General features: G+C 36.9%; 1 protein-coding gene across 12 annotated transcripts in view; it reads right to left on the bottom strand.

Moving 5' to 3' along the window:
• Khdrbs2 (KH RNA binding domain containing, signal transduction associated 2) overlaps nucleotides 1-12,478 on the bottom strand; it is a 502,543-nt gene that overhangs the window by 55,866 nt on the left and 434,199 nt on the right. For 2 of the 12 annotated variants that reach the window (XM_045156385.1, XR_006638525.1), the window contains exon 9: nucleotides 1,044-1,111. The exons of the other annotated variants lie outside the window; for them this stretch is intronic. In XM_045156385.1, coding sequence (XP_045012320.1) covers nucleotides 1,044-1,111 — 68 coding nt within the window. The remainder of the gene's footprint in view (nucleotides 1-1,043; nucleotides 1,112-12,478) is intronic. 12 annotated transcript variants of the gene reach the window in all.

Raw genomic sequence — 12,478 nt, 5'->3', positions numbered from 1 at the left:
ACAGGGAAGGAGACTCCGAGAAAGGTAAATATGCACTAACATGGCTAGTTGACAGAAAAGTCAGAAGCAATGAAAATATCAATTGTCAAATCCTTACAGTTTAAGGGCAACTGACATTGGGCATCTATTTCACAGTGTACCTAAAAAATGGTTTAAACATATTACCAAAAAAGGATAATAAAAAAATTCAATTGCACTCACCACAGAGCAAAAATAGCCTTCAACGTATAAAAATAATCAAATGTATATCAATAAAGGGAAAAATTGCACATGAAGGGATAAATGTTAGGTTTCTGAGAATATCTGTTATTAGGACATCATTCCTACAAATGATACTTACTGAGTAATTAATTATCTTTGTTCATTGTTTAAGACATATGTTTATGTTCATTTCAGTTTATGAAAGGAGTGATAAGTCACTATGGGAAATATTGCCATTGCTTAGGGCACAAAATTATCTAGATTAGAGGTCAAAAGTCTCTCAAAATGTGTATTTTGAAAAAGAATTCTATGTGTATACTTGACTGGAATTAAATAAAACTGTTGGATGTACTTGTAAACAAAACAAATTTTTTTTTTGAGGTAGAGTCTTGCTCTAGCCCAGGCTGACCTGCAATTTAATATGTAGTCTCAGGCTGGCCTCAGATTCATAGCAATCCTCCTTATCCCTGCCTCCCAAGTGCTGGGAGTAAAGGTGTGTGTGCCACCATGACTGGCTAGGAAAACATACTTTTTAAAAGTATTTTTATTTGTTTATTAGAGAGAGCGAGGGAGGGAGATAACAAGAGAGGGAAGAGAAAACATATGCCAGTTTGTACATACGGTTTTACATGGGTACTGGAGAATTGAACCCCGGCTATCAGACTTTGCAAGCAAGTGCCTTTAACCACTGAGCAATTTCTCTAGCCTCAAAACATACCTCCTCTTTGAAAGCTCAATAATGCCTTCTAAGCTTTTCATAAGACAAATGTTTACTTCCTATCTGTGAGAGAGTCAAAATATGGCAATGTCAACTGGTGTCAAAATCAACCCAAATTTCTTACCGTCTTTAACACAAGGAAAGCACCAATCCTTACTCCTGCTGGAGTGGAAGAGATCCCGGGGTTGTACTCTATAGGATTTAAGAGTTCAGATAGGTACAGATTCTGAGTTTTCACCCAGGAATAATAAACCCTGAGTTTTCTCTCAGATTCTGGATGTTTCTGGGTAAACATTACTGTAAAATAACTGAATATACATAAGCAAAATGACAGAAATACCTGCCATAGCCAACATATGTTTTTTTTTTTGTTGTTGTTGTTGCAATTACGTTTTTAAAGAATTTTATAAATAGTTTATTTAAACATTCTGTGTGTGCGCATGTTTGTGCATGTGTGGCAGTGCAGGCATGGAGGATGTGTGCAGGTCAGAGGACAACTTTCAAGCAGGCCCCCATCTTTCCAGCTCATTTGTGGCAAGGCTTCTGATTTGTGTCCAAGCTCTGCAGGCCTTCTTTGCAGCACCCTGATGGTATCTAGGAAATTCTCCTGACTCGATCTCTGATCTTGTTATCAGCGTCTTGGTATTACACAAGGTCCCCATGGACATGGATTCTGGGCTTTGGGGTTGTTGTTCGGCTTGAGGAGGGGGACTTTATCAATTGAGGTATCTCCCAGATCCCAGTACTATAACCTCCACTTCACAGATTTGGAGATTGAGGCACATGGACCAGCAAGTAGCTTGAACAGCCACCCAGACACAGTGGAAGTGTCAGGATTTGATCCTGGGTAGAGGGCCTCAGCCACCACCTTACATTGCTGGGAACCATGTGAAGGGCAGGACCCTGTAACGGTCCTCATGCTAACAATCGCTCTCCCATCTCTGTAGAGTTGGGAGGTGTTCCTATGGTCGGTCTCTGTCTAGAAGACTGTGCTCTGAGTCAGCAGCAGGCACTTACTTCTAGGCTAGGATTAGACAAACTCAGCCTGCCCCTTCCCAGCTGGCTTCTCAGACACTGAAAGCCTTCCTCCGGTGACAGCCTTCAGAATTTGCAGGTCGCTATGGAAACCCAGACACTCTCCAGATTCATACCTGGCTGTTTTTAAGGAATGCTTTCACTGATTTCACTTGGAGCTCTGCTGGAGGAGGGGGCCCACATTTAATCACAATGTCAGATGAGCTCTAAAACCATCCCCCTTGAATTGTAATCTGGCACTTTACTAAGGGCTTGCAACAGAAGACCTAGATGGTTAATCACTAATTGTATTAGAGCTACTAGACTTTGTATAAAACTGGATATAGCATTTCACTAAGTAAGCAATGTTGTTCATTTACTAAGTACAAGGCAACATTAGTATGAGAAATACTACTGCTCGCTGGTATTACCTTAAAGGAAGGAAAAATACCAGATTTAGTAAGGATTGGATGCAATGAAAAACTATACACAAAAGAATGAATAAATAAATGTGGGAACTTTAAAGCAGAAAGAGTTTTTTTTTTTTTTTTCCCCAATGACAACCAGAAAGGAGTAGTAACAATTGACCTCAAGAAATTTGGCATTAACACTGAAAGCTCTGTACTTAGACACCATTCATATCTGCTGCAGCTAAAGGCAGGCTTCTTACTCCAACAGGCTCCTCAGCCAAGCACCTGAATCATTCCAGCACTGAATTTAGTGAGATAATCATAATGAGATGGAAATCCTATCACAAAAAAGTACAAAGCATTCCACCTCACAAAATGTGTTCATTTATAGTTTTTGTGTGTAAATTTATACTCTACCTTTCCTTGTTCTCAGCTAGGAGAGTTAGAAATACTACTCATTTGTAATCAACAAGCTCCGAAAATGATTCAGCTCTGGCCAAAGAGAGTTATAGATCTGCCAAGGTTCCTCCCCATTAGCAGAGGACATTAAGGATTTATTTTACTCAATTCAGATCTTGGTTGTATTGTTTACATATTACCAATAACAATTGTGAATTGAAGTTAGGAAAGGTATTAGTTTTGGGGGGGGATCAACCTCATGGACCAGACTCAAACATAGAGAGACTAAACATTATAATGTCCTTGGGTTGGTGTTTCTATGAAAGTTATAAAGATATAGAAATGTACTTGGAACTTAGCTGTCCCTTGGATATTCTACTATTTACTAGGCAAGTGGTTTTCAATTCTTTAGGACTTCTTACAAGGTTTGGGTTCCTGAATAACTGTTGCTAATTCCATAATATTGAGTACATCATTAATGAAAATATTTAGAGGCACCAGTTTTAAAATGTCTCTGTCTGCTTGGAAAATGATAGACGAAGTAAGATATCATTAATATCTAGATGATTGCTGGATGCTCCAGATGGCTTAGTGGATGAAGTGCTCCCTGCTCAAACTGGAGGACCTGAGTTCTATCCCTAAACACATGTGAAAAGCTGGAGGCTGTGGCAAGCTTCTATAATCCCATCACACCAGCACTGTTGTGAGACAAGAGAATTTCCTGGAAGCTGGCCATACTACTCTGAATATTGCCAGTCTCATCTAAGCAGGGTCTGTTCTGGTTGGTGCTTGGAAAGACTTCAACATGATGGAATAGGCAATATATTCATATTTTGGTAGTCATAGAGAGATATTTGTATTTCAGAAATCTTCAAAGAAAAGAAAATAATAACAACAAAAACAATCTCTTAAAAAAAAAAAAGTTTTTCAAACCCAGTATAAAACCAGGCATTTCATACAATTTGTTGGTGGCACTGTGACTCAATCTGAAAAAATAATAACTAAAATAGGTGTTACAGTTTGCACATGAAGCTCTCTTTCCTACAAAAATAGGCTCATATATTAAGGGTTTGGATTTTGAACTGGGATTAGCTGATGAGGCTTTAACCTCATGAGAATAGTCCATTGGTATATCCCTAGCTGAATGGACTATTAGAAAGTGGGGCCTTATTGTAGGAAGCCTGTCACTAGGGGTGCAGCCTACAATGACATATTTAAATTTTTTTTTAATTTATTTTTATTTGAGAGAGACAGACACAGAGAGAAAGACAGATAGAGGGAGAGAGAGAATGGGTGCGCCAGGGCTTCCAGCCTCTGCAAACGAACTCCAGACGCGTGCGCCCCCTTGTGCATCTGGCTAACGTGGGACCTGGGGAACTGAGCCTTGAACCTGGGTCCTTAGGCTTCACAGGCAAGCGCTTAACCACTAAGCCATCTCTCCAGCCTTACAATGACATATTTTGTCCTCAGTTCCACTCTAACTTTTCTCTCTGTCTTTGCCACTATGAAGTGAGAGTTTTGCTCCACTATATATTTCCTCCTATAAAATGAGAATTTATTTCATTTCTCCTTGGCCATATAATTATTTATTCTATGACAATTCATTAGCTTTAAACATGAGATTAAGTTTTAACTTCCTTAACAAGTTCATGGTCTGCTTTGGCTCATCTGGTGAAGGTATTGATCAAGGTTTATTCACTCAGAGTGGAAGGCAGGACTATCTGCTCAGCTCCAGACATTTTAAGCTTTGGCTTTAATGGTTCAACATCTCATTTGCATAACTTATATTTCCAGTGTTTGTAATTGTGTAGTCTATGGCTGCAAGAGATAGAGGATACCAGAATAGAACTGAAGGAGAAACCAGGGTGCCCAGCATCTGTCTCGACAGATGAAGTAGTGAATTAAGCTCCAAGAAGAAGATTCATTAACTCATTTCACCATCAGTTATGTTCTCAGAAAGAACTGTCAGATTTTGAGATGCATTTAGCTCTCTTCCAAATTTTAATTAGATAGTGCTTGCAAGAAAGATGGTATCACTTGGGAAAAACCAATTAGTGAGGAACCAAGGTCTTTCTATGTACCCTATTCTCAAGTATGATATACAAGGCAGGTGATTAGTAATTATAGAATAAAATATTTAAATGATTCAGATATTTATGAAGACCAATAAAAGACATTTCAGGTTTCTCTCAGAAGAAGCAAGTCACCCACTTTAAGTGGGAGTTCCAGGGGTCTTACTGCCAGTCTTGCTCTTGAAGTCTAGCCTCGCTTGTTTCTCACTGAAAGGACCCTCTTCGAGTCTTTTATTCTACTATCTCTCAGTTGGTTGTCACACATGATCCTGAGCTACTAACATACTTATTCAATTGCCTCTTTACATTTCCCCTGGTGTCTGGACATCAGCTTTTCCAAAATTAAACTCACATTATTCTCCACTCTAATTAATGTTTTCTTTTCCATCTTTTCTACTTCAGTGAAAGAAACTCCTCGCCCTCATTACTCACTAGCAACCTGTGATATCTTATTGATCCATTTGCTCCTTTGTTCATTGAGTCAAAGTATCTGTTTTATTTATTATCTCTTAATTTTTGTATGTATGTATTCCATTATTTTTCTTGCCAACGGCACTATTCCATTGTAGGTCACTAATGTCTGAATAATATTAAGCTACATGGTATTCATTAATTTTTCTGTATGATATATATGAAACATATACAAGATATTTTGTATATGTATGTATAAGTATACATATATGACTCTGAGACACACATATATATGTAATATTGGGAAATTATAATATGCATATGCTCACACATGCATTGCTCTACTTTTTTTACCTCTAACAAGAGGGATGTTTCTACATATATGCACTTGCTTGTGTACTTTTTGGGGGCACATTTAGGACCAAGTTTAAAAACTCTTGAACAACACTCTGGAAAGGCCTAGTATGGTACAGACTGTGGCTTTATTTTAGGCAGCTGGAATTTATGACTTGGAAACAACTTAAAACACAAGTATTTTATGGCACTGAACTATTTTTTAGGGTTTATAAACATAAGAAATATACCGGAAAATTAAAAGTTTATTTTTTTTTCTCCAAAAAAGGGCATCTTATCTCTGCCCCCAAAAAGACAGTAAATTAAAAGGAACAGCCTAGACAGTTAGCCAGTTTAAGTGTAAAGTACAGAGAGTTCAAACTATAGGTACCTCTTAAATGTTGGCCAACAAATAACCTCCCATTTCTTTGTATATTCTGAAAGAGTTTACACTTTTATGAATTAGTTTTATTTTAATGACATCTTTTGGCTTGATTTAAAGAACTATAATAATAATTTCTAGAAGGGGCCTTACAAACAGAAACCAGAAAGGACCTTTGGTACTTTCAAAGAACATGTTTTGGCTGGCTGATAGAGAACTTGTTCTATGCAGCAAAGTCTCCCGAAAGCAGTCAAGCCCCTTTTCATCTTTGAATAGGTGCTTAAGCAAAGGCCCAAGGTCGCTACTGAAGGAACCTGTTTCCACTTGGCCTACTGGACTATGAGACAAATAATATTAACTCCAAAGTCTTCTCCCCTCAGAACCTCAACCCAACAAATATTAATGTTTTAATGTGGTGTATAATGGAAATTTATGTGGGCAAATTCAAGAAGACATTTCATAAGCATAATAATAATTCATAATAAGATTAAAATATATGAACAACAATAAATATATGAATAAGTCATAACCATTACCATTTCATTTATGTACCATTTCATTTTTAGTTGCCATGTACTACTTACTGAACAAATACATATATTGTGGAATCTGAGGGTATGCTGCTAACATACATCCTTGGTCCAACAAATTGGTGCTTGCTATTTCTTTACTAATTTATAATTACTCTGTAGAATGTAGGTATGTGCTCATGGATGAGTTTGGTCTACTGATATTTAAATACACTTCTCATTTTTCTTTGCAGTCAAGGGATAGATAACTTGAGAATGGTTTTCTTTAGCACATTTTTTTCTATTTTATACTTGCCTCTGTTTAATATTCATACCTCAATTTCCAAATAATAAACTGGTTTCAGAATTTTAACTTGTGTGTTTAAACCTAGGTAGTTTGAATTATTGCTACTTTTTTTTTTTTTTTTTTTTTGAGGTAGGGTCTCACTCTGGCTCAGGCTGACCTAAAATTCACTATGGAGTCTCAGGGTGACCTCAAACTCATGACGATCCTCCTACCTCTCTGTCTCCTGAGTGCTGGGATTAAAGGCATGCGCCACCACGCCCGGCTCACTGAATTACTGCTACTTTTGAGTGCAAATCTAGAAGTGTAAAAGAAATGCCTGACAGATTACAGGCTGCCCCCAGTAGTATTCTGTACACCTTAGTTAGCAATCAGGGAACTGTACAAGGGTCTGTATTTCCAGGTGAGGCCATGATGATTTGGAGTGTTATAAAGAATCACAGTGCTGGGCGTGGTGGCGCATGCCTTTAATCCCAGCACTCGGGAGGCAGAGGGAGGAGGACTGCTGTGATTTCTTCGGGGCCACCCTGAGACTACATAGTGAATTCCAGGTCAGCCTGGGCCACAGTAAGACCCTACCTCAAAAAAAAGAATCACTGTAATTCAGATCTCTCAGTGGTGGTGGTCTTATCTTATCTACTCTGTGTTAGCTTCTACCCCCTGAGTTTTATACTTGGTAGTGAGTTGATGTCATCTGTACTATTTCATTTCTGATTTCCATTTATTACTTACTGAACAATTACATATATGAGTAAAATATAAAGACATAGTATTCTTGACTCTCACTGGTATAGAATAATGCAGGTCGCTTATCCTGAATATTTTAAAATGTATGCATATCTTATTACTTTGAAGGTAAGTGCTCATCTCACTTAAAAGAAGACAAGGAAGCCAACTGGAAAAAGGATTCCCAAACTGTAAGGTAGAGAACAAAACTGTGAATGATATTTGAACACAATAGACAAGCTTGTTTGACTTGAGTCTAAACAGGACTTTTATTAAATACCCTATCAGAAGAAGCCAAGGAATTCATCCAAAGTCTTTTGGAAATGTATATTAAACTGTATAGTTTAAGAAATAATGTAAGGGAAAATCAAATAGTGATATAAAGTAATATGTTATTCTTTTTTTGGAACTAAGTAAAAAGAAATAAGCTAGTTGGCATAACCTCATGAACATGAATAGCTCAATTTCTAGTTGCTTGATAATTTCATCCTTAACTTATGTATATTACAGAAATTATCCTAGTGTATGATCTTAGAACAACACTAAGCATGACCATTAAAAAAAAAAAAACCCTCATAAATCAGAGCTTAGTCTGCACCACAAGTTGACTGTGCTATGTCACCTGCTCACAGCTGGGCCCTTCCCCCATGCATGCCTCCCGCATCCCTAGACTGATAATTGGCAAAGATGCTAGCTAGTCTTTCCCCCTGTTCCTGAGAGGCAGCCTCTAAATCCTGGTATGTTCAGGCTTTGCATTGTTTCTGTCATCCATGGAGAGCACCTTGGAGCAAAACTGATACTTTATGCTAGCAAGATGGTACAAGACGGGGAATGATCATACCGGAGATCAACCATGCCAGGATGGGCTTTGGGGTTTGGCCCATGTGATCAACACCATCCCAACCTGAGGAGGGAAGGTGGCTAAATAGTGTGATGATTCAATCAGTCACTAGTGCACAATGAAGCCACGGCACTAATTCTGGACCCCAAGGCTACTCCCTTTGGCTAGATCTAATTTTTCCCCATTTGCTATAATACAACTTTAATTGGAAGTATAGCCATTCTTTGGTTGTTGTTCTGGAAAATTTTTCAACTGAGGTGAAAGTGGAACTAGATAATCAGATGTAAGAGTAGCCAAGAGGAAGCCTCAGGATGCCACTGGTATTCAGAGTGAGATTTTTGTGAAGAACTGCACCTACCTGAGTCTCCCTCCCTTCCTTGTAAGTCTTCAATCTTCTTAGAAGCCTGAACTTAGCTCTGGCCATGTCTGGTTATATTCCAACAGGAAGTTCTGGATCCTATTAACCTCCCAGATGTAAGAGCACAGGTCTCTGGATGCCCACAACAGTTTAGGTATAAGAGTATGAGGGATTTCTTGGTTCTTCCTGGATACTCAAAGGCTCAATTAAGACAGACATAACTATTAGGGTTGTTGCTGCTTTTCTGGGTCATCTTGTTACCAACTGAGCCAAAAGTTCAAGATAGTGCCAATATGATTAATTCATTTTTTCCCAATACAATGGTTAGAACTCATCACTAACTATAAACTTTTTCAGCAGGGGCATATTTTGTCAACAATCCGTGTCTGTATGTGTGTGTGTGTGTGTGTACACAATCAATTCCTATAAAGCCATTGTTTAATATGTTGTAGTTTTGATTAAGTAAAATAAACCCTATTTTTGTACCATATCAATTAATCTTTTCTTTTTTGTTTAGCTTATGCATTCCTTACTTTAATAAGAATAAAAATCATAAATTCCAGAAATACTGAAAGCATTTCCTAAGAAGCATAACATCTAAAGATATATTTTCTTTGCTTATATACTTATGCATGAAAAAATGTTTTACCCACTTTTATACTTTACACCTTTACTTTATATTCTAAGAATGATATGTCGGAGGCTGAGCATGTGGCTCCGTGGCAAAGTACTTTCTGTAGCATGTATAAGGTACTGGGTTCAGTTCCTGTTAGTGAACAGAACAACAAAGAAACTGATTCCTTTTTCTACCCCCCCCCCATTTTCTACTTTAAATAGAAACCTATACAATACTGAATATACTTTAGTGCATATGACCTGTTTACCTCAAGAATGTAACAATAAATCACTCAACTTATTTCTCCCTCTGGTATTGTAACATTAACTCAGCAGAGAAGAAAGTTATACAGTAATTTTCTTATGGCTTCTTTGATTGTCTCAAAAAGAGAATCATTAGGTGCATGTAGACTATAATTTTTGTGAAGTAATTCTAGAAAAAGTCAAGTCAGGGAATTAACTAACTATGTAACACTCAATTACTTAAGAAGGGAGGTAATTGTATTTTTCATTAAACATCCATCTTTTAAAAATATATTATTTATTTACCTCATAGAAAAAAGGGGGAGTGAGAGAGAGAGAGATTGAGGGGGAGGGGGGCGGAATAGGTATTCCCGGAACTTCCAGCTACTGCAAACAAACTCAAGATACATTTACCCCCTTGTGCATCTGGCTAAAGTGGGTACTGAGGAATTGAACCTGGGTCCTTTGGCTTTGCAGGCAAACATCTTAACCACTAAGCCATTCCTCCAGTCCAAAACATCTATCTTTTTAAAAATAGATTTAAAATACCAGTTTTATGATATACTGTTTGCTTGACAAATGCTTCCCAAGGGTCATCAGAGGAAACTAGACCTCAAGAACAATTTGGCCTTAATAATGTGAGATAAATTATACAGATAATTATAAGAGAGTGGATACTACATATTAAGATCTTAAATAAATTCTTAACCCCAGTTTAAAGTTTAAGCATTTCTCTGTAAGTTTCTGCTTGTTTGTGGCCTCCTCCTCTTCCTCTTCTTTTGCCTTGTAATCTTAATATGGAGCCGAAACTAGCCTTGAAATTATGATCCTCCTGCTCCAGCCTATTGAGCACTGGGATTAGAAGTGCTTGCCAATGTGCATGGCATTCCAAGAGGCTTCTAAATCCTCACAGCCTATTCTAGACACAGCTGAGTGGGGCTAATATTAGCCATTAGCATTTCTTCCTCTAAGCTCATCAGGGTAAAGTTAATAATTGCTAAAATATGCAAATATGGGCTCCCATTTTGTCTAAACTTGATCAGTTTGGGAGTTTACATTTCAAGTTACAATTGAAATTTCAAGAACAGCTAATCTGAAATTCACAGTATAAGCAATTTAGAAAGGGGTTCTGCTTTGTTTGTATCTTTTCTAGGGAAACATGATCCAGGGCTACTTGTGTCAGATATCCATCCAATTTTCACCTACAAAATAGCAACAGGGAGAGTTAGCTATTTTTAAAAAAGAATTATAAGGTACTTTGGGTATATAATTTCACTACACTTTTTTTTTACTTTTAAATAAAAACAAAGGTTAAAATTTAACACTGATATTAAATAACTGATATTTTTCTCAGTAACATTAACAATTTCCATAGTAATGAATCCCAGGACAAGTTATTTGCATACATCATTTTTTTCAAAGAATTGCATATGTTTTGTAATATCAGAAAGCTCATCTTTTGTAAAATCTCAATTTCTCAAATGTATATTTCTATTTACTGTTAAAAACAGAAAGTCTTTGTTCTTAAATGATATGGCTGGCATGAATGCCATTTGACTTCATTTTCTTTTGCTGTTTCACAGATTAATCAATGCAGGGCTTCTTTTCACACTGGAATAGTAACCATTCAAGATCATCAGCACAAAATGAGTATGTTCATGCTCTGCAATTGACTTGAAGTGAGACACTCGAATGCCTAAAATATGACACAAAAAGTCTTTCAGATTTTATTCATTTCAAGGCAATGTAGGAACAGTGCCTTTTTTCTTCCTCACAGCTGTCATCTGACATGTCTCTGAAGAACAGATGCATAATTAGCTCTTCAGTTCATATATTAAGTACATTTTAATAAATAGTTCTGTTTTTTGAGAAGATAATAATGCTGTCCATTCTTAGCTGTCAGCCTTAGAGAATTTAGAGGATCTTTCAAGCATTACTTAGCTAAGCTAATGTTTGCCCTATATTTAAAATGCATACTTACTGAATTATAAGCTATTCAGAGTTATCAAAACAATTTTAGTAACTCTGATTAACTTTGTAAATATTTTTAAAGTGCAGAAGTTGATTTTAAATTCTTATTAGTCAAGTATTCATGCTCTAAAAATAAATTCATTATCAAAAGGTAATAATATTAACTTAAGAAAATCTATTTAACAAATGCAAACACATTAAATATTAAACAATCTTTACAACAATTATAATCTAGCAATATTTATTTATAATATTTAAATTTTAAGATGAATTAATTCAAGTTGAAGTGTTAATTGAATGACTAGATTTTTTTCTTTCTTCTAGCTGATTTCAAAGCAACGTGACAAAGAAATCTTGAAGAGCTTCTACCTGTGAATTTTTTGAGTATAAGAATCTACTATTCTTGGGCTGGAGAGATGGCTTAGCGGTTAAGCGCTTGCCTGTGAAGCCTAAGGACCCCGGTTCGAGGCTCGGTTCCTCAGGTCCCACGTTAGCCAGATGCACAAGGGGGGCACATGTCTGGAGTTCGTTTGCAGAGGCTGTAAGCCCTGGCGCGCCCATTCTCTCTCTCTCCCTCTATCTGTCTTTCTCTCTGTGTCTGTTGCTCTCAAATAAATAAATTAATTAATTAAAAAAAATATATATATAAAAGAATCTACTATTCTTTCTTAAAGCCTTCCTTAGCCCTTTCCCAATGCCTCCCATTCTTCTTACCAACCTAAACAGAAGAGGAAGACACCTGGAACAATTAACTTGAATACCCTTACTCATCTGTCAATGCCCAGAAGATTGCAGGAAAACAGAACAGGGGCTATCTATTTCATAATGACAAAGAAAACCAACAAGAATGTAGTATGTGTACTCACGAGATAGCCAAACTTAGTAAGTACAAGTTACTAATTCAGAATAGAAGAAGAATTACCAAGTTTATATTTGGAATAAATAGTGATTTACAAGATTGTACACAGTTC

This window comes from Jaculus jaculus, chromosome 8 (genome assembly GCF_020740685.1).
Source record: "Jaculus jaculus isolate mJacJac1 chromosome 8, mJacJac1.mat.Y.cur, whole genome shotgun sequence".
NCBI classification, from domain to species: Eukaryota; Metazoa; Chordata; class Mammalia; order Rodentia; family Dipodidae; genus Jaculus; species Jaculus jaculus.
This window is presented reverse-complemented; position numbering and strand designations above follow the sequence as displayed.